The sequence below is a fragment of the Mangifera indica genome, unplaced genomic scaffold, assembly GCF_011075055.1.
Source record: "Mangifera indica cultivar Alphonso unplaced genomic scaffold, CATAS_Mindica_2.1 Un_0001, whole genome shotgun sequence".
Classification (NCBI taxonomy): Eukaryota; Viridiplantae; Streptophyta; class Magnoliopsida; order Sapindales; family Anacardiaceae; genus Mangifera; species Mangifera indica.
The window spans coordinates 262,216-281,555 of NW_025401093.1; the positions used below are offsets into that span (position 1 = coordinate 262,216).

The following is a 19,340-nucleotide window of genomic DNA, read 5'->3' on the forward strand; positions in this document are numbered from 1 at the left end:
ATCTCTTATATAGTGTTTGCACTGAACCTATTATACCTACTGTCCATTCCCAAAATAATATAAACTTATATCTTCCTTTCTTTAGATTTTTTCTCCATTGCAAATTTCTAGACTAATATATAAAATATAATATAATATATAACTCATATAAACCTACCACAAATGTTAAATCTTGGGTCCTTTTTAAGTTTCTTTGTTTTGATGCATTGAGAAGGAGAGAAACAAATGTAGAAAGTTCATCGTCAGGCTAAAACACTATTGATTATATTCATAATTTATAGATTTACCTTTAAAATAATTTGCTATATCCCAAAGTACTCAATACATAATCTTTTTTTACTACCAACTATATTTGTTTCTCCTTTTATTATCAAGACCTCTACAACAAATGTTACGATCGATAAACATTATTTCCTTTTGAAAACTTATCAAAGTTCTTACAACCATAGAGATTAACAGAAGAATCAAACAAAACTTTTATATCACCAAACTTTACATGTGCATGTGCAGACTTGACCAACTTGTTTATGCTATACAAAAACAAACTTTAATTTTGAGGCTAAACCAGCAGGGTGCTTTCTTCCAAGGCAGCAACAAACTAGATCCTTCAGGATTCAGATAACTCAGACCTATACCTGCATAATGCAAAATGCTGCAGGACCAGGGAGGAGCAACAAACATCCAGAAAAAAAATTGCAGTCTCACAGATGGTCGAAGCAGCAGCTGAAACAGGAGAAAGAAGCCCAGCACGAAATTTACATAATTTGATCAGCTTCTGCACCTAGAAAAATTCTGGAATGGCCTGGGCAAGAACTGCTTCTGACTGAAAATCTGCAGAGCAAGGCCTGCTCCTGTCTAATTGTTGCACCTGGGAAAAAATCTAGAACTGCAAGTATGAGGTGATCAATGCCGCTATCCCGGGCAGCTTGGACATTGGCAGGATTTCACCCAAATGGCTGCCTGCTGCACAATCAGGAAAGGCAAAGTAGCAGGCAGACTGGTAGTGCTTGCTTCTTCCGAGAACTGCACAGCGGCTTTCTTGTGGAACCCTGGAAGCAGTAGAAGGAAGGCAGTAGAAGAATAAATTCAGTCATGCAGACTGGAGCAGTGGAGAAGAATAAAATCTGGAACAGACTGCATTAGAAGAAAAGCAGGATTCTATTGCAGTGAAAACCAGGAAGCAGAAACGTTGAGCTGCTACAGCAGGAGAGTGGGACAGAAAACCTGGGCAGAGAAGAAGAGAAAATCTCTGATTGGATCCTGCAGAAGAAGCTTACAGCAGCACTAATCCCATGACAAGCACAGCAGGTAAGCAATTGCACAGGTTGGTTGTGGAAATACAGGACAATACAGGGAACCAAGGAGGCAGAGGATCCACAATCTATTCTGGAGCAGAACACCTGGAACCAGAAGCCGGACAAGATAAACAAAAATATCAATTGAAATTGATTTTGAACTTGGCTCTGATAGTTGACCTTGGACAGAAATGCCTTTGCAAGTTCCAATAAATCAACGCAAGGAAACTTGCAGTATGCAAGCACAAACTTCCCATTTTGATAGCTTGCCAAGAAACGAAAAGCTGTGTGGCCAGGAGAGAGCTTTGCGGCAGAAAGGATAATTCCAGAATTGCTTCATAAATAAAACAAAAGCAAGAAATAAGTTCGATACCAGATATATGTTACCAATTTTTGCAGAAGAACAATCAAAAGACTTAAAGAGGACCCAAGATTCAACAAGGTGATCTCAGGCTCTTTTGTACCCATTACCACACCCTTCTAAATCTGAGCTTGCAATAGGGAAAGGTTTTATGAAACAAGTTGAAGTTTGCATCTAGTCTGTTGTTAACAACTTTTGACAAAGACAATATCACCAAATAGAATCATCATACACCAAAGATTCATTAAATATAGACATTCAGACATTTATTCATGTAGACAAATAATTCATATTACATTATAAATGCAAAGAACCACAATAGGCAAAACGAAAAAGCAGAAGCAGAATAATAAAGATGGAAACAAAAGGCCTCCTATCTCTGACCTCAACACAGGAAACTTGAGCCGCAATAATGCCTCACAAACCACAAAAAAAAGAACCTTATTCCAGAGATTTCATTGAAGTTTGCTCTGTGTCCTTCCAGAACTCTGAATATTCTGTAAAAATACAGCACAACACAATGAAAGTGAACAAACGAAGTGCAGGGAAATGTCATCTTAAATTTTAAAATGATGATCTATAGTTTGGTAAAGAGAAAAAAATGTGAAGACCAAAAAAACAAGAACACGTTTCCACAATCATGACGTTTTATGGTTGTACTAGAATATATATATATACATATACATATACATATATATACATATACATATACATATATATATATATATATATATATATCAAGGTTGTCTCGAATAACCTTCACGCTACTATTAAATTCAATAATTTTTTTGTATTTTTTGTCTACAGAGTTATTGACTACTTCCAAGATAATATTAATATAAAGGAAAGTTAATGATAAAGTCATGAGGACGCAAGACCTTATCCTCAAGAAACAATAAGGGGAATGAGATAATACAAAGATAAGTAACTGTTAAATGAATATGTACCACTTTTTTCTGTGTAGAAATTGAATAGTAGTATTAAGGTCACCCTCCCAGTATCCTAATTTGTCAGCCCATTTCTTTACTTTTCGTAAACTTGGTACACTTAAGACTCCTTCAAAGAAAGTCTTCATATTGTGGCATTCCTCCACAATAAATTCTTCCAAAGCTGGAAATTTGAGGACGTAATTACCGGAGCTGAAGCTTGTGAGATTCTTTAAATTACGAAGTGATAGTAGCTTTAATTTGTCAAAAACAATTTCTTCGGCTTTTGTACCCCCCTCACTTGATACTACTTCTGCCATCATTTTACATTCTAACAATCTCAGTTCTTCAAGTCGCACCAGACTTTTGGCTGTTGAAGATGATACTAAGTTTATCAATCCATCACAGTACCATACTTCTAGAGTTATGAGATTTTCAAAAGTTGCTGAAGACGGCATTATACTAAACAAATTGTGGCAAAAATTTACATGTAACATTTCAAGATTTTGAAGAATTGAGTCCAGATGAGATTTTTCTTTCCACATGTACTCCAAATTGAAAAGCCCCCATAACTTTAGTTCCTTTATTTGTGTGAGCATGCTTACATCTTTCTCATCTTTTTCACATAAGAATATCTCCTTATATGAACTCGATCGTAGTACAAGTTTTTTGAGATTGTTAAATCTCTGAAGAATTCCAATTGGAATGTTAGATGATTCATCCTTAATGATCTTAAGAATTTTTACTTTGGAAAATTGATGTTCTGAAAACTGTTCTTGCCATATAAGTGTGACGTCTTTTCCACTTAGTATCAATTTCTCTGACTTGGAGTTACCCTGATGATTGATCAAATAAATTATAAAAAAGTTAATTTTTTTTCAATATTTATAGAAAAAGTAAGGAGAAAAAAAAATTCTAAATATAGACAACTAATATGTTATCGTAATATCAGTTGTACTATTTAGCTTTAGTTTGTATGTTTAACATAAAAGAGAATCCACTTTTAGTGCATGTAAAATTAAAATTTTGTAACTTAATATTTTTTCTATAAAAAAAATTTCAATTAATTTGTACACCAAGAATTCAAGTTTGAAGGTGAATAAGAAAATTCAAAGAAAAGCAATTTTAAACTAAATACATACCTCTTTTTCGTACAGTTGTTGTATGGTGGCATTTAGGTTACCGTTCCAACTCCATTTGTCTTTATCCCTCCAATCTTCTAGAACTTTGTGTAAACTTGGTGTGTATAAGTTTCCTGCAAAGAAGGTCTTCATCCTAGGACAACCATCTACAGCCAATTCTTCCAAATATGGGAATTTCAATGCATAACTCCCAGAGCAGAAACATGTGAGACTTTTTAACTCTTCAAGTGACAGCAACTTCAGTTTGCCAAAAACAAGTTCATCTTCTGCTGCTACATCTTCTGTCTTATTTGATACTATTTCTGTCATCATTCTGCAACTTCCAATTTTCATTTCTCTCAACTGGACCAAATTTTTTGCTGTGGAAGGTGTGAGTAAGTTCATCAATCCATAACACGAATCTACATTCAAAACTGTTAGATTCTCAAAAGATGCTGAGGATGGCAGAACATTTATCATTCTATCACAACATCTCACTTCTAGAACTTCAAGATTTTGAAGAAGAGAGTCTAGTTTGGAGCCTTTTCCCCAAAGGTACTTTGCATCAGAAAGATCACGCAACTCCAAACTTTTTATTTGTATCAAGATGTTTGTATGTTTCTCATCCTCTCCACATGTAAATATCTCCTCATATGAGCAGTCACTGAGAATGAGTTTTTCCAGCTTAACCGGTCTCTGAAAGATGCCAACCGAAATATTGGCAGATTTATCCTGTTCAATCTCAATTGTACATCTACAAAAGTTTTCTGGAAACTGATGCAGGAATTTTATCATGTCATCCGCTCTGCTTAGGGTTAATTTACCCAAATTGGGGTTAATCTGCAAACAAATTAGACAAAATAAAGCTAAAGTTGAAGTTCTCAAACAATTTGACACAAAAATATTGTATTTTATTTAAGCAGAAGTAGAATATGAAAATATTTTGAATCAATGCACAGGTAAAGTGACCCGTACTTAAAAGCAAACAACATTGGCAAAAGGTTAACAAATAAATATTTTTCACAATTGGCAAAAATTGACAACCTGCACTCAAAATAATTGAACGTAGTTTTAAAACCTCCAAATTGGGGACAACAACTTGCATTCAGATTTTTTCAACATTTTTGGCACTACGTTTTTAACAATAAGGAGAGAAAAAATTCAGAATGTAGACAACTAATATGTTATCCTAATATCAGTTGTACTATTCAACTTTAATTTGTGTGCTGAACATAAAAGAAAATCTATTTTTAGTGTATGTAATATTAAAATTTTTGTAACTTAATATTTTTTTTTTATAAAAAGGCTTTTCAATTATTTTGCACATCAAGAATTTAAGTTAGAAGGTGATTAAGAAAATTCAAAGTAAAGCAATCTTAAACTAACTGCATACCTCTTCTTCGTGCCGTCGTTGTATAATTGCATTTAGGTCACTCTCGCAGTCCAATATGTTTTCAGCTGACCAATTACGTTGAACTTTCTGTAAACATGGTGTGTTTAAGTTTCCTACAGAGAAAGTCATCATCATAGGACAGCCATCTACAGTTAATTCTTCCAAATATGGGAATTTCAATGAATAATTCCCATAGTAGAAGCATATGAGATTTCGTAAGTTTTCAAGTGACAACAACTTCAGATTGCTAAAAACAATTTCATCTTCTGCTGCTACATCTTCTGTCTTATTTGATACTATTTCTGTCATCATTCTGCAACTTCCAATTTTCATTTCTCTCAACTGGACCAAATTTTTTGCTATGGAAGGTGTGAGTAAGTTCATCAATCCATAACACGAATCTACATTCAAAACTGTTAGATTCTCAAAAGATGCTGAGGATGGCAGAACATTTATCATTCTATCACAACATCTCACTTCTAGAACTTCAAGATTTTGAAGAAGAGAGTCTAGTTTGGAGCCTTTTCCCCAAAGGTACTTTGCATCAGAAAGATCACGCAACTCCAAACTTTTTATTTGTATCAAGATGTTTGTATGCTTCTCATCCTCTCCACATGTAAATATCTCCTCATATGAGCAGTCACTGAGAATGAGTTTTTTCAGCTTAACCGGTCTCTGAAAGATGCCAACCGAAATATTGGCAGATTTATCCTGTTCGATCTTAATTGTACATCTACAAAAGTTTTCTGGAAACTGATGCAGGAATTTTATCATGTCATCCGCTCTGCTTAGGGTTAATTTACCCAAATTGGGGTTAATCTGCAAACAAATTAGACAAAATAAAGCTAAAGTTGAAGTTCTCAAACAATTTGACACAAAAATATTGTATTTTATTTAAGCAGAAATGGAATATGAAAATATTTTGAACCAATGCACAGGTGAAGTGACTCGTACTTAAAAGCAAGCAACATTGGCAAAAGGTTAACAAATAAATATTTTTCACAATTGGCAAAAATTGACAACAACCTGCACTCAAAATGACTGAACGTAGTTTTAAAACCTCCAAATTGGGGACAACAACCTGCACTCAGATTTTTTCAACATTTTTGGCACTACGTTTTTAACAGTAAGGAGAAAAAAAATTCAGAATGTAGACAACTAATATGTTATCCTAATATCAATTGTACTATTCAACTTTAATTTGTATGCTGAACATAAAAGAAAATATATTTTTAGTGTATGTAATATTAAAATTTTTGTAACTTAACATTTTTTTTTTATAAAAAGGCTTTTCAATTATTTTGTACGTCAAGAATTTAAGTTAGAAGGTGAATAAGAAAATTCAAAGTAAAGCAATCTTAAACTAACTGCATACCTCTTCTTCGTGCAAATGTTGTATGGTTGCATTTAGGTCACCCTCCCAACACCATTTGCCTTTATCCCACCAATCTTGTTGAACTTTCTGTAAACTTGGTGTATTTAAGTTTCCTACAGAGAAAGTCATCATCATAGGACAGTCATCTACAGTTAATTCTTCCAAAGACGGGAATTTCAATGCATAATTCCCCAAGTAGAAGCATATGAGATTTTGTAAGCGGTGAAGTGACAACAACTTCAGTTTGCCAAAAACAATTTCATCTTCTGCTGCTACATCTTCTGTCTTATTTGATACTATTTCTGTCATCATTCTGCAACTTCCAATTTTCATTTCTCTCAACTGGACCAAATTTTTTGCTGTGGAAGGTGTGAGTAAGTTCATCAATCCATAACACGAATCTACATTCAAAACTGTTAGATTCTCAAAAGATGCTGAGGATGGCAGAACATTTATCATTTTATCACAACATCTCACTTCTAGAACTTCAAGATTTTGAAGAAGAGAGTCTAGTTTGGAGCCTTTTCCCCAAAGGTACTTTGCATCAGAAAGATCACGCAACTCCAAACTTTTTATTTGTATCAAGATGTTTGTATGTTTCTCATCCTCTCCACATGTAAATATCTCCTCATATGAGCAGTCACTGAGAATGAGTTTTTCCAGCTTAACCGGTCTCTGAAAGATGCCAACCGAAATATTGGCAGATTTATCCTGTTCAATCTCAATTGTACATCTACAAAAGTTTTCTGGAAATTGATGCAGGAATTTTATCATGTCATCCGCTCTGCTTAGGGTTAATTTACCCAAATTGGGGTTAATCTGCAAACAAATTAGACAAAATAAAGCTAAAGTTGAAGTTCTCAAACAATTTGACACAAAAATATTGTATTTTATTTAAGCAGAAGTAGAATATGAAAATATTGTGAATCAATGCACAGGTAAATATTTTTCATGTTACTTTTATTTTTTGAAAAGTAAAAGTTAAAATGAAAAGCACTTACCTTTTCAGCCAAGAAGAGGGATTGTTTCTCCCGAATATCATTTTGACCCTCATTATTATCATGGAAGCTCATATATTCTGAAGTGAATATTTTTATTTTGTCACAATTACACACCTCCAACTCCTTTAACACTGGCCATTCAGAAGTGTGTACTCCAGGATAGAAAGTTGCAAGTTCGGGCAAATTCTCCAGTTTTAGAAAGGTTACTCGTGGAAATACAAATGTTTTGTTTGCTTCCACTCCTTTTGAAATAATCTCCTTCAAAACACTACAATTGCATATCTCAATATGTTCAAGCCGCTCAAAGCATTTCACCATGGATGATAAAAATACATATTGGAGTTTTCCACAACCATTCAGGATCAAGCTTGTCAAGTTTTGATAGCAAGAAGAAGTTGTCCCAAGTTGACTATCCCGAAGTATTTCACAATTGGATGAACATAGTTTTAAGACATATTGGAGTTTTCGACAACCATTCAGGATCAAGCTTGTCAAGTTTTGATAGCAAGAAGAAGTTGTCCCAAGTTGACTATCCCAGAGTATTTCACAATTGGATGAACATAGTTTTAAGACCTCCAAATTGGGGACAACAACCTGCACTCAGATTTTTTTGGTTGTAAAAAATATTACTAAAAACATTCAAGAATCATAGAAATACCAAGTTTTTTATTTTATTCTTTGCTCATTTTCAAAAACAAATTCAAATAGTTTATCTAATAGATTTTAATTTTCTTGGACTATGCATTATATATCTCTCTTAGATATATAATGTTATAAAACTCTCAAAATTAATTATTGTCCCAAATCTTCTCATAATTAATTGCTCCAAGCTTTAAGGCTTCCAAATTAGGAAAAACAAGCTGCCCAAAATTTAATGTTATTTCAATGTTTTCTTAGATTAAGCAGAGAAACAAAAGTTGTATTTCATCCATTTATATATTAAGACATGCCATATTAATGTTATAAAACTCCCTCTTGCCACCACGCTCATAAATATATTCTTAGGTATCATTCTCCCTATCTAACATATGCAAAATTTATTGTACCTGTCCATGTACTAAAATTCTAATTTCAAACAATTTTTTCTTTGAATAATTTGAACATCAAAAGAAGACTTTAATTCTTCATTCAGTCAATGCACAGATTGGCCAAACAGATCTATACGACACACTAATTCGCGTATTACACAAATTCGCACGAACGAATCATTAGCCGACCTCCAATTGGCCGACAATTCATCTTTATCTAAGAGATGAGAGGGAAGAAATTGATCAGCTGTGGTCGCCAGAGTAGTAGTAAAGGAGAAATTATGATAAATAAGAAAATATGATAAATTATTAGTTTTTAATCTTATAGGAAAAAATGTGATGAATTTATAATTTTTTTTAAATATATTTTTTTAAATAACAATTTTATCCTGACAGTAACAATAAAATTTAACAGACGGATAAGTGTTTAAATTTTCAAAAGTTAACAGATATGAACTTAGATTTGCACTAAAGTTTGGATGGGAATAAGTTTTTTGATAAAAAAAAGAAGGCCAAAAAGACTTGTCTCCCCAAGATTTGATAAATTCCGAAACTTTCACTCATAAAGTTTCAAAAACCACAATACCTCATTTTATTAAAATTCCCTATTAGTATTTAAGTAAAACTGCCATTTAAATAAAAATATTAAAAAAACTCTCTCAGCTAGGTAGCATTGGAATCCATCCGCCGGCCAGTTCTGTCAGCTTCTGGACGCCGGCCACCGGCGACTCCTGTTCTGTCCATCTCTTTGCCGCCCTCAACCACCGTTTTCAAGCTTTTCATCTCAAAGTTTCCACTGTCTTTGCATCTTTTTGAAACCCGATTTCGCCTCAAGCCACTGCCACCTCATCATCCGCCACTGCCAGCGCTCCAGCCCTCTTCCATCATCAACGCCCGCCACCTTCAATCATCCACCACTGGTCTATTCATCCCGTCGCGTCACCATCTTCCCTCTGTGCAATTGGGTTTCCTTTTCTTAATTTTGGTGACTAATTTGGTTTAATTTGAGGCTTTAATTGTGTTAATTCTGGTGTTGTGAATTAATTATTGAAGTTGGGAATTTGTATTGTGCAGTTTGTCGTGATTTGGAAGTTGTCCTAGTGGTTTTTTGGGTCTATAGTAGTTGGTGCCCAGTAGGTGTTTGACAAAAGGCCACTGTTCGTGACCCTACTTAGTTTTCGTTCTCTCAATTTTCTAATTCATATTCTTGTTGATTTTGATTTTTCTAATGATTTTACTGACATATCATTCAATGGAAGAACACATCCTTCTCGTGATTTTGGGAGATTGTGTCTTATTTGTATGGATTACTTCATTTTGGTTGTTTTCATAATTTGTTCTGTTTGGTTAAATTAGTAAAATGATCAGAGGACAAACGCCACTACACATAATGTATTTTAAAGGGGAGAAGGTAAGGTAAAAGAAATTATTAAAATTTTAAATTAAGAAAAAAAAAAGATAAAATTTGTGTTTATTAAAAATTTTTATTTAAATGATAATTAAGTAAAAGACGCGTATGGATATCAAGATGTTGCCTTAATAAATTCTATAATAAAAAAAAGCTTGTACCTTATATTTTGAAGTAAATATGTCTAGTCTGCCATAACCATGCACCTCCAACTCCTTTAACATGGGCCAATTTGAGTTGTGTTTACCATGGTAGAAAGTTGTAAGCTCAGGCAATTCTCTAAGTTTCAAAAAGACTACCCTTGGAAAGATAAATGTAGTAGTATCGTTTGTTTCTTCTTTGGCAACAATCTCCTTTAATTCCTTACAACAACTTATCTCAAGGTGTTGAAGTTGTTTAAAGCTTTCAATTATAGATGACGGAAATACAAATTTTAGCTTTTGGCAGCCATCCACAATCAATCTTTCCAAATTCTGATAGCAACAAGAGGTTATTGGAAGTTTATCGTCCCAAATCTTCTCAAAATTAATTGCTTTAAGCTCTAAGGCTTCCAAACTCTGGAAAACAACCTGTCCAAAATTTAATGCCATTAAAACAAAATAGCATAAAACTTGAAATTAAGTCCATTTAAAGAAATTCAAATCTAGAAAGATAATAAATTAGGATAAGGTTATCACAAAGCAAACCTTTTTGTCGAAAAATGGTATGATAGTATCACTTGCCGCATCCTCAGAATTGATATTTGAGTAAAAACTTGCAATCCTTGGAAGTTCAAGCAACTTCAAGAAGCGTAATTGACAAAATTCAATCTTATCAATTACTTCATTTTTGCTTGCTCTATTTTTACTTTCAACAGCAAAAATCTCAGCCAAATTCTTGCAATCTTCCACCTTAATTAATTGAAGTTGTGATAGGCTTCTACTAGCATTGGAGAATGAGAAGATATTTTCCAACTTATCACAGCTTTTCACTTCTATAAATTTTAAGTGGTAGAAAGACTCTGTTGAGGGTGGACCATAGCATATCTTTTCCAAGTTAATCAACTTGAAAACAATCAGAGACTCCAGGATTGGAAAGACCTGATGAGAAATGCACTTTGTTGAGTCAACAATGCACACAATGTTAGGATTATTTTGGACACAGAGATATTTTAATTCAGAAAAACCCTTCTTGTCTAATTCGGAGAGATCATTCTTCATACCCTGCAATTTGTCTAAGCATAACAATTCAACATTTGATAACAACTGCAATTTCTCGTGCCAGATGAAAGAATTAAGATTCAGTCTCAGCATTCTTAAATCAGCATGCTCAATTAGCCACATGAACTTCCAATCATCCCTCGATATGTAGGACCCACCAAAAGAAGCAGCCCTATTTCCAATTGATATATTGTACCTTTCAAACTTTTTGGAGAAGAAGTCTTCTTGCAAAATTTGATCATCTGAAATTTCTATTTCTAAAGTTGTCAATTTGGACAAACCCTTCAACTCTTTAAGTATGCCAGCCTTTGACAAAATTGAGCATCCTCCCACATACAATTCTTCCAATCGCAATAAGCTTGATATAACATTCGGTACAATAACTTCTAGTTGCTCACAATAACTTAAATCTAAAAACTGTAATTGAGTCAAGTTACCTATTTCTCCAGGCAACAGTTTAATATTACAACATCGCAAGCTAAGAATCTTTAGTTTTCTCAATTCTCCAATTATTGTTACATCTGAAAATTTCCCATAATCCAAACATAACGTTTGAAGATTTACAAGAAAAGCAAGAGATGTTGGCAAGGACAATACCTTCAGGTCGAGGAAACTTAGAACCTTGAGGTTTCCCATCCCCACAAAAAAATCTTCGGGGATTTCAAAAGAACCCTTCATCTCCGTACTGAAAAATTCAAGTTTTGGATAATCCAAACCTTGAGACCAAATCTCACCAATCATATTACAATCAACTAGTGAGATTTTAGTGCATTTTTTCAATTGCTCTTTATCTGACGATTCCATCACCATGTCATTTCGCTCTGTAAATACATGATAATCTTTATATGCAATTGTTATGACAACTGAACGAATAACATCATGCATGGCAAATTGTTTACTGGTTGAACCATCAAGCAACAAACACGAATCCTTGAGTTCACAGACAAGACTTTCCAGCTTATTCCGTGCTTCTTCCATTGTAAAGTTAGAACCTTCCAATATATTTAAACCGAAAATGAGTTTGAACAAGTCTGAAATGGTAGTGTAATTTACCATTAAGCCACAAATTAGCAAAGTTTTCTTGAGCTCATCACGTCTTAGACAATTGTAACTCAATGCTATCTTTGTGTATTCTTTTTCTAGCAAGCCTGCAAACTTTGTTGGAGAAGGCTTTCTTAGTTCTCGTAGGGCATCTTTCCATTGAAATTGATGTCTCATGTTTCTTAATGCTCTTGCTATGGTAGTAATGACAATTGGCAAACCATGGCATTCGTTGCATACGTCATTTGGCAGAGAATTCAGCTCATTTGTTTGATCAACAACATCACCTGCAAGAGGACCATGGATTGTAGATCAAGAGGCAGAGATATGTATTCTATGCGCTTCAAATATAATAAAATTGATCCCATTTGAATATTGGAATTTTTTAGATAATAAATTCTTTGTTATAGATCATGCATTTAAAGTATTAATAGCATTTCTGTTAATGAAATACTAAAAAAGAGATGTTTAATTGATTTACTAGTACACTAAATTTGTATTCAATTCCAAAAAAATTATTTTTAAAACTGATATATAACAAGAGAAATTGAAATTTGAAGTTTAATTAGCACAATTATTACAATTATTTTTTAATTTCTGAGAGTAAATTTGCTTTTTATTATTTCACGTAAATAGAAATTAATCTAAATGAATATAAATATTTTTCATAGATATGCAGAAGACAAAACTATAATATGAAACAATTCTCTGATTACCTGCCATCTTCTTAAACAATCTCCAAGCTTCTTCTTCCTTTAAGACACCCATCGAGAAATCTTTCTTACAATCCATACTCCATAATACATTACGATATCTTGCTGTCAGCAACAATTTACATCCCCCACGGTCATCTCCACAAGGAATACCGAGAGCCTCCAAATCTAATCGTTCCCATATATTGTCTAAAATTACAAGCACTTTTTTACCATTCTTCAGTCTCGCATTCAACTTGCTCACTCGTTCAGCCTCCGTATCCAATTTCACGCGTAACTGAGTCGCAATTTCATCTTGAATCTTTTTAGTATCTGGTTTATCAGATACCTCTACGAAAACCACGTCATCCAACTTCTGGTTTTTCTTGGCTTGATGACCAACTTCTTTGACCAGTGTGGTTTTACCAATTCCACCCATCCCATAAACCCCAATAATTCCCACCTCAGGATCATCTAATTCCTTCAGCACATCGTTGAAAACTGACCTTCTTGATTCAAATTCCTCATAATCTTTGTTAGTGAGCCGAACGACTTCATAAGTGGTAGGAAGTGAAACTTCACCAAATGTTTTTTCTTCCTGAAGAAGTTCAGTTATAGCGTTCAGCGTTTTCCATGCTTTCCTGCCATTTTTGTAGCAAGTGATTAAGTTGAAACAACTGCCGTTTGATTTCTCCTGAATTAGCTTGTCTGTTTCTTCAAGGATGGAATCCACATGCCTCTGCCAGTTCTTAACAGTCTGTTTGATCTTTTTCACATTATTTTCAGCATCAACAACCTTAGCCTTCACCTCATCTCTTGCATCCTTCAGCCTTGCAGCTTTCTTTTCAAGATTGTCAAAGTTGGTTTTGTAGTTGTACAAGTACATAAACTGACGCCCGATCAGACCAATTAAGCACTTTCTAACTTCTATAACAGCATTCACAGCAGCTTCTGCCATTCTCAAGCACAAGGAAAAAGATTTGGAATCAGACAGAATAGAAGGAAAAAACGAAAAGGAAAAGAGAACTCAGATACCAAAACAAGAGAGGGTCAAAGAGATACAAAAGAAAAGACTAAAATGTTTGGTTAGTCAACAAGAAGACACAAAGAAAGCAACATGCCAACAACTTTATGCATTATTCAGCAGACATTATAATCTATAATATTTACAGTTATGAAAAGAAATTCAATTTAGGAGTAAATTTTACTTTTCTTCCTGATAGCAGGAAATAATTTCCACATCCTAAGTTCTAATTAATTTATGTAAGTGTTTAACATTCTTTATAGCAAAGGGGGAAACTTGAACATGCATTATTCACCATGGTAGTGCAGTGATTATAGATTTTAATCATAGAGCTTTTTAAATTTATGCCTGATAATACCTAAAATACTTGAAATAAGGTTAAGAATGAAAAATACTATAAATCAAATGTTTAATATTGCAATGTATTATTGCTTTAATTTTTTTTTCCAAAAGGAAAAAAGAGTTGGTAAATAAAAAAATTTAATCCACTTAACTTAAAAAACAAAACATTGAAGGCATTAAGCTATTATCATAAACATTATGAAAAAAAAAAAAGATGAAAAAGTTAATTCCGTAATTAAAAAGAAAAAAATGGACTTGTCCAATTTCTTTAATAATCAATTAAAGTGATAGTCTTGTCTTATATGATCAATAATTATGGTAAGCAAATTTTGCAAGATGCTATCTTTCTTTGCTAATAATAAATAAAGGGTAATGTTATGTGAATTTATTTTTTACATATAATTTTTATATATAATAATATATCATAATATAATAGATAATTTTAAAATATGTATTATTATATGATAAAGAAATATTTAATTATATGATAATATCTTATCTATATACATAAATTATGTATTAAAAATAGATATATATAATTTTATTGATAAATAAAATAATACATATAAAAAATATGTGTGAATAATAATAATATAATTATATTATATTATTATATAATTAAATATTATTTTATTTTTTAAATTAAATTGTATAATTATTAATAGACAAATTAGATGTGCATAATTTAATTGTATGTGTAGGTAGAGTAGAGTACAACTAGATTCCAGAAGAGAAGCATGACAATAATTTAGAGCGAGAAAAAGCTATCTATGTCCAAACAACCTTAATATCTTTTTCTTTATCAATTCCTTCGTAATTCCAGCATTTTTTTGTACCATTCTTCCTCAGGTGAACTCTCTACAATTTTAGCAACGATGTTATTAACCATAGTTTGAAAATTCAGACTGAATTAATCAATTTAATCAATTTAATCAATTTAATTAAAAATTAATTTTAAATTCAAGTTAATTAATATTAAAAAATAATTTATTTATTAATTTGATTAAATTTAATAAATCAAATAAAATTAATAAAATTACGGTTGATCAAAATTTAAAATATTTTTAAAAAATTTAATTATTTTTAAGTTATTTGATTATTTTATATTAGATTAGATAAATTTTTATAAATATATAAAAAAATATAAATTTAAAAATAAAATAAAAAATATCTCATAATTATAAAATATTTTATATAAACAATAATTTATAGAATTATATATTTGTTATAAGATAATAATTTGTTAATCTAATTATTTTATTAAAATCAGATAAATAATCATCATTTTTAAATAACTAATAATTTTAAATTATAAATAAAATAATATTTAATTATAAATTAATAAATATTAAATATTTATTTATTTATCAAACTAAATACATAAATATAATATTTTAGAATATATATATATGTGTGTATATGTATGTATATTCGCTTCAATTTTACATTAAAGTTGAGGAGGACAACTATGAAAAAATTAAAATTAAAGTAACTTTGAAAAATAATTTCATGATTAAAACTAGATTCTGAAAGAGATGCAGTCTGCAGTAAAATAATTTAGAATGAGAAATAGCTACCTAGGTCCACCAATTTATATTTAAAATTGCGTAAGACGACAATGAGCAAAACAAAATTAAAGTAACCAAAAAACACAATGTATGATTACAGCTAGATTCTGAAAGCGATACAGTCTGCGTCAAGACAATAATTCAGAGGCCAAGGGACACTGATGCAAACCTAAATTTTCATCAGTGATTATTAAAAATCTAAATTTTTATTAATAAATCATTAAAAATAATTTTAAAAGTTAATTATTATCTAATTATTAATATATTAAAAATAATAAAATATTTTTATTTTATTTTTAATTTTAAAAATTAATGATTTTTTCATAATAAACTTTTAAATTTAAATTGGACCTAGAGAGATCTTTCTCATTCTAAATTATTGTTCTAAATTGGTGGGCCTATAGAACTATTTCTCACTCTAGATTATTGTGCTGCAGACTGCATGTCTTATCACTTTAACTCACAGTCGTTGGCTCCACGCTTCTTTATCTGGCGTGATATTCACGCCTCTTTTCACTCACTCACAAAAACCTCGTTAACTAGCGCCCACTCCCTGCTAAATACGCCGCAACAGCCCTTTTTCACCATGACATTAATTAGCTCTACCCCACGCCGTCGTTAATACAGCCGAGTTCCAACACACCGACAACACCTCCAATTCAGTAAAAATAAAATAAATTAATAAATAAAAAAAATTACCAAAAATAATGGATGAAAATTTGTTTGAGGCTACAGACATGTTAACATGAACACTTAGGAGACATTATAACTTTACTAAATCTATAATAATAACAGTCATGCAAAGAAATCCACTAAAAAGTATTTAAATAGTTTAATTTAGGAGTTGGGGTTTCTTTTAACTTTAGTGTTGGAAATGAATCAAGCTGTCTAGGCTCTACTTAGTTCAATTAAAATTTATTTAGTTTAAATTTAAATTAAATTTAAATTAAAATATTTAATTTATTTTAAAACTGAATCAAATTGAAGATGTACAGAGTTTGACTCAGTTTTACTCACAAACTAAATAAATGATTCAATTCAGTTTAAATTTAACTCATAACTTAATTCAAATAATATTAAATAATTATTAAATAATATTATTTTATCAATTAATCACGAATTTAACCCATAAGAGTCACATATATTTGTTGTCCCAGATCTTCACAGAATTAATTGCTCTAAGCTTTAAGACTTTCGAACTAGGGAAAACAACCTGCTCAAAATTTAATGCCATTTATATATATATTATGTAAACAAAAGTTTTAAGGCTTCCAAGTTTTAGTTTCAATGCTTTCTCAGATTAAGGATAGAAACAAAAGTTGTAATTTATTCATTTGTATATTATGGCATGGCATTAATGTTATACAACTCTCTCTTGTCACCGGGCTTAAAGATATTCTCTAAAGTATCTTTCTCTTTATTAAGTATGCAAAATTTATTGTACTTGGCCATGTATTGAAATTCTAATTTAAAATATGATAAATTTTTAATTTTTTCAATATTTTTATCCTCAATTTTCATAATAAATTTTGATAAATAAATAAATATTTAAATTTTTTAAAATTAATAAATAAGAGTTTAAAATTTTACCAAATTTTTAGTAAAAATAAGTCTTTTGATCTTTCTCGAAAACGGATAAAAGACTTGGTAAATATCAAAAGTTTAATTCACCTAGCTAAAAAGACAAAACATTGAAATAAGTAAGATATTATCATAAGCATTATGCCAAAAGAAAGGAAAAAAAAAGTTAGTTTCACAATCAAAAAGAAAAAGTTCGATTTGCCTAAAAATTTTTAAAAATTCATTGAAGTGGTAATGCTTTCTTCTTTTAAGTAAACAATTTTTTTTAAGTTTTATAAAAATAATAAAAATAAAAATTTAAAATTTTTATTTGAAGGTTTTAATATTTTATCAAATTTATTAATTTTTTATTTTTTTTGAAGTAGTAGTCTTGTTTCTCAGTGAGAGCAAACTTTTTAAGATGTTCTTACTCTTTTAATAAAACAATTTGAAAGAAAAATAGTATTAATTTATATGTTAATAATGATATATTATTATATAAATAAATATTATTTTATTATTTATTTAAAATTATTTAATTATACAATATATAATTATTAATAAATAAATTATTTAATTATATATTACAGATAATTTTTTTATAAAATTATATATATCTACTTACTGCATTTTGGCAATGATATAGTAAAGCACAGTTTGATTCTAAAAGAGATGCAGAACAATAATTTAGACAAGAGTAAGAGCTATCTAGCTCCAATCAACCCCAGCTTGCTCCTTCAAAATTCCAACATGTTTTTGTTTCATTCCACCCGAGGTAAAGTCCTTCCAATTTTAAAAAAAGCCTATACAGCTTTTGCAGCAATGTTAATAACATTATTCATGGCCAATTTTTTTAATAATTCATTTAATTTTAAAGTGTTAATCTTGACGAGGGCAAACAGTTTTAAAAAAAGTTTCATGCTTTACAGCTAGATTCTGAAAGAGATGCAGTCTGCAGTACAATAATTTCGAATGAGAAATTAGCTTTTTAGGTCCACCAATTCACATTCAAGGTTGAGTAAGACGACAATGAACAAAACAAAATTAAAGTAACTTAACAAATAATTTCACGATTTCAGCTGGATTCTGAAAGAGATGCAGCCCGTAGGACAATAATTTACAATGAGAAAAAGCTACCTAGGTCCACCAATTCTAATATTTTTTTCTTTACGAATTCTCAATTTGTTCCTTCAAATTCCCAACTTGTTATTGTACCATTCTACAGGAGGCAAAGTCCTTGCAGCTTTTCCAACAATGAAAACAATATTCAACGCCATCTTCCCCTTATATTTTTTAGGCAGTGAAAAGTACATCTGAAAGAATATTAACTAGGTGAAAAATGGATAAATTTGCCTGCAGCCTCAAACTTGATCAAATGGAAGCATTTTAGAAACGAATTCGTGAGAATTGACAACGAAAGAAACGTCTTTTTGTTTCTCGAAATGTCGTATGAATTTTTTTTAATGCATATAGATGATTTTTCTAAGACACGTTAACATGAACCCTACCATTAAATTTAGGAGACATTATAATATCACTAAATTTATAATAATAACAGTAATGCAAAGAAATTTATCAAAAGGTATTTTTACCAATTCAATTTAGGAGTAAGGATTTCTTTTAACTTTAGTGCTAGCTAGTTCGAGCTTAAAGCTGATTTGGCTCGATTCAGTTGGATTAAAATTCATTTAGTTCAAATTTAAACTAAGTTCGAGTTAAGAGGTTCAACTTATTTTGAAATCGAACCAAATTCAAGATAGAGAGAGTTCAATTTGGTTTGAGTGACAAACTAGTTAGAGACTCGATTCGGTTTGAATTTGACTCATGACTTAATTTGAATTATATTAAGTAATTGTTAAACATCATCATTTTGTCAATAAATTACAAATTTGAACTATGAATATAAGTCGCATATACATATTTGAGTCATAGATTTAAATTATAAATTTGAGTCAAAGTTGAATGGAACTCAACCATCCTTAATGTTGGTTGACAAACTTGAATCG

At 31.0% G+C, this 19,340-nt stretch overlaps 1 protein-coding gene across 3 annotated transcripts; it reads right to left on the bottom strand.

The window, feature by feature from the left end:
* Nucleotides 1-391: 391 nt before the first annotated feature.
* LOC123205033 lies at nt 392-14,021 on the bottom strand. 3 transcript variants are annotated; one of them, XM_044621829.1, is made up of 11 exons: nt 12,865-14,021; nt 10,595-12,435; nt 10,070-10,477; nt 7,946-8,066; nt 7,473-7,825; nt 6,472-7,290; nt 5,097-5,915; nt 3,725-4,543; nt 2,604-3,418; nt 2,041-2,153; nt 392-1,629 (listed from the first exon to the last, which is right to left on the bottom strand). In XM_044621829.1, coding segments are annotated over exons 1-10 (6,930 nt in total). In that variant the 5' UTR covers nt 13,799-14,021; the 3' UTR covers nt 392-1,629; nt 2,041-2,152. The 3 variants fall into 3 exon arrangements, with proteins under 3 accessions (XP_044477764.1, XP_044477763.1, XP_044477765.1); XM_044621828.1 differs by having other exon boundaries at nt 7,473-8,066; XM_044621830.1 differs by lacking the exons at nt 7,473-7,825; nt 7,946-8,066 and having other exon boundaries at nt 12,865-14,020.
* Between the last annotated feature and the right edge of the window lie 5,319 nt (nt 14,022-19,340).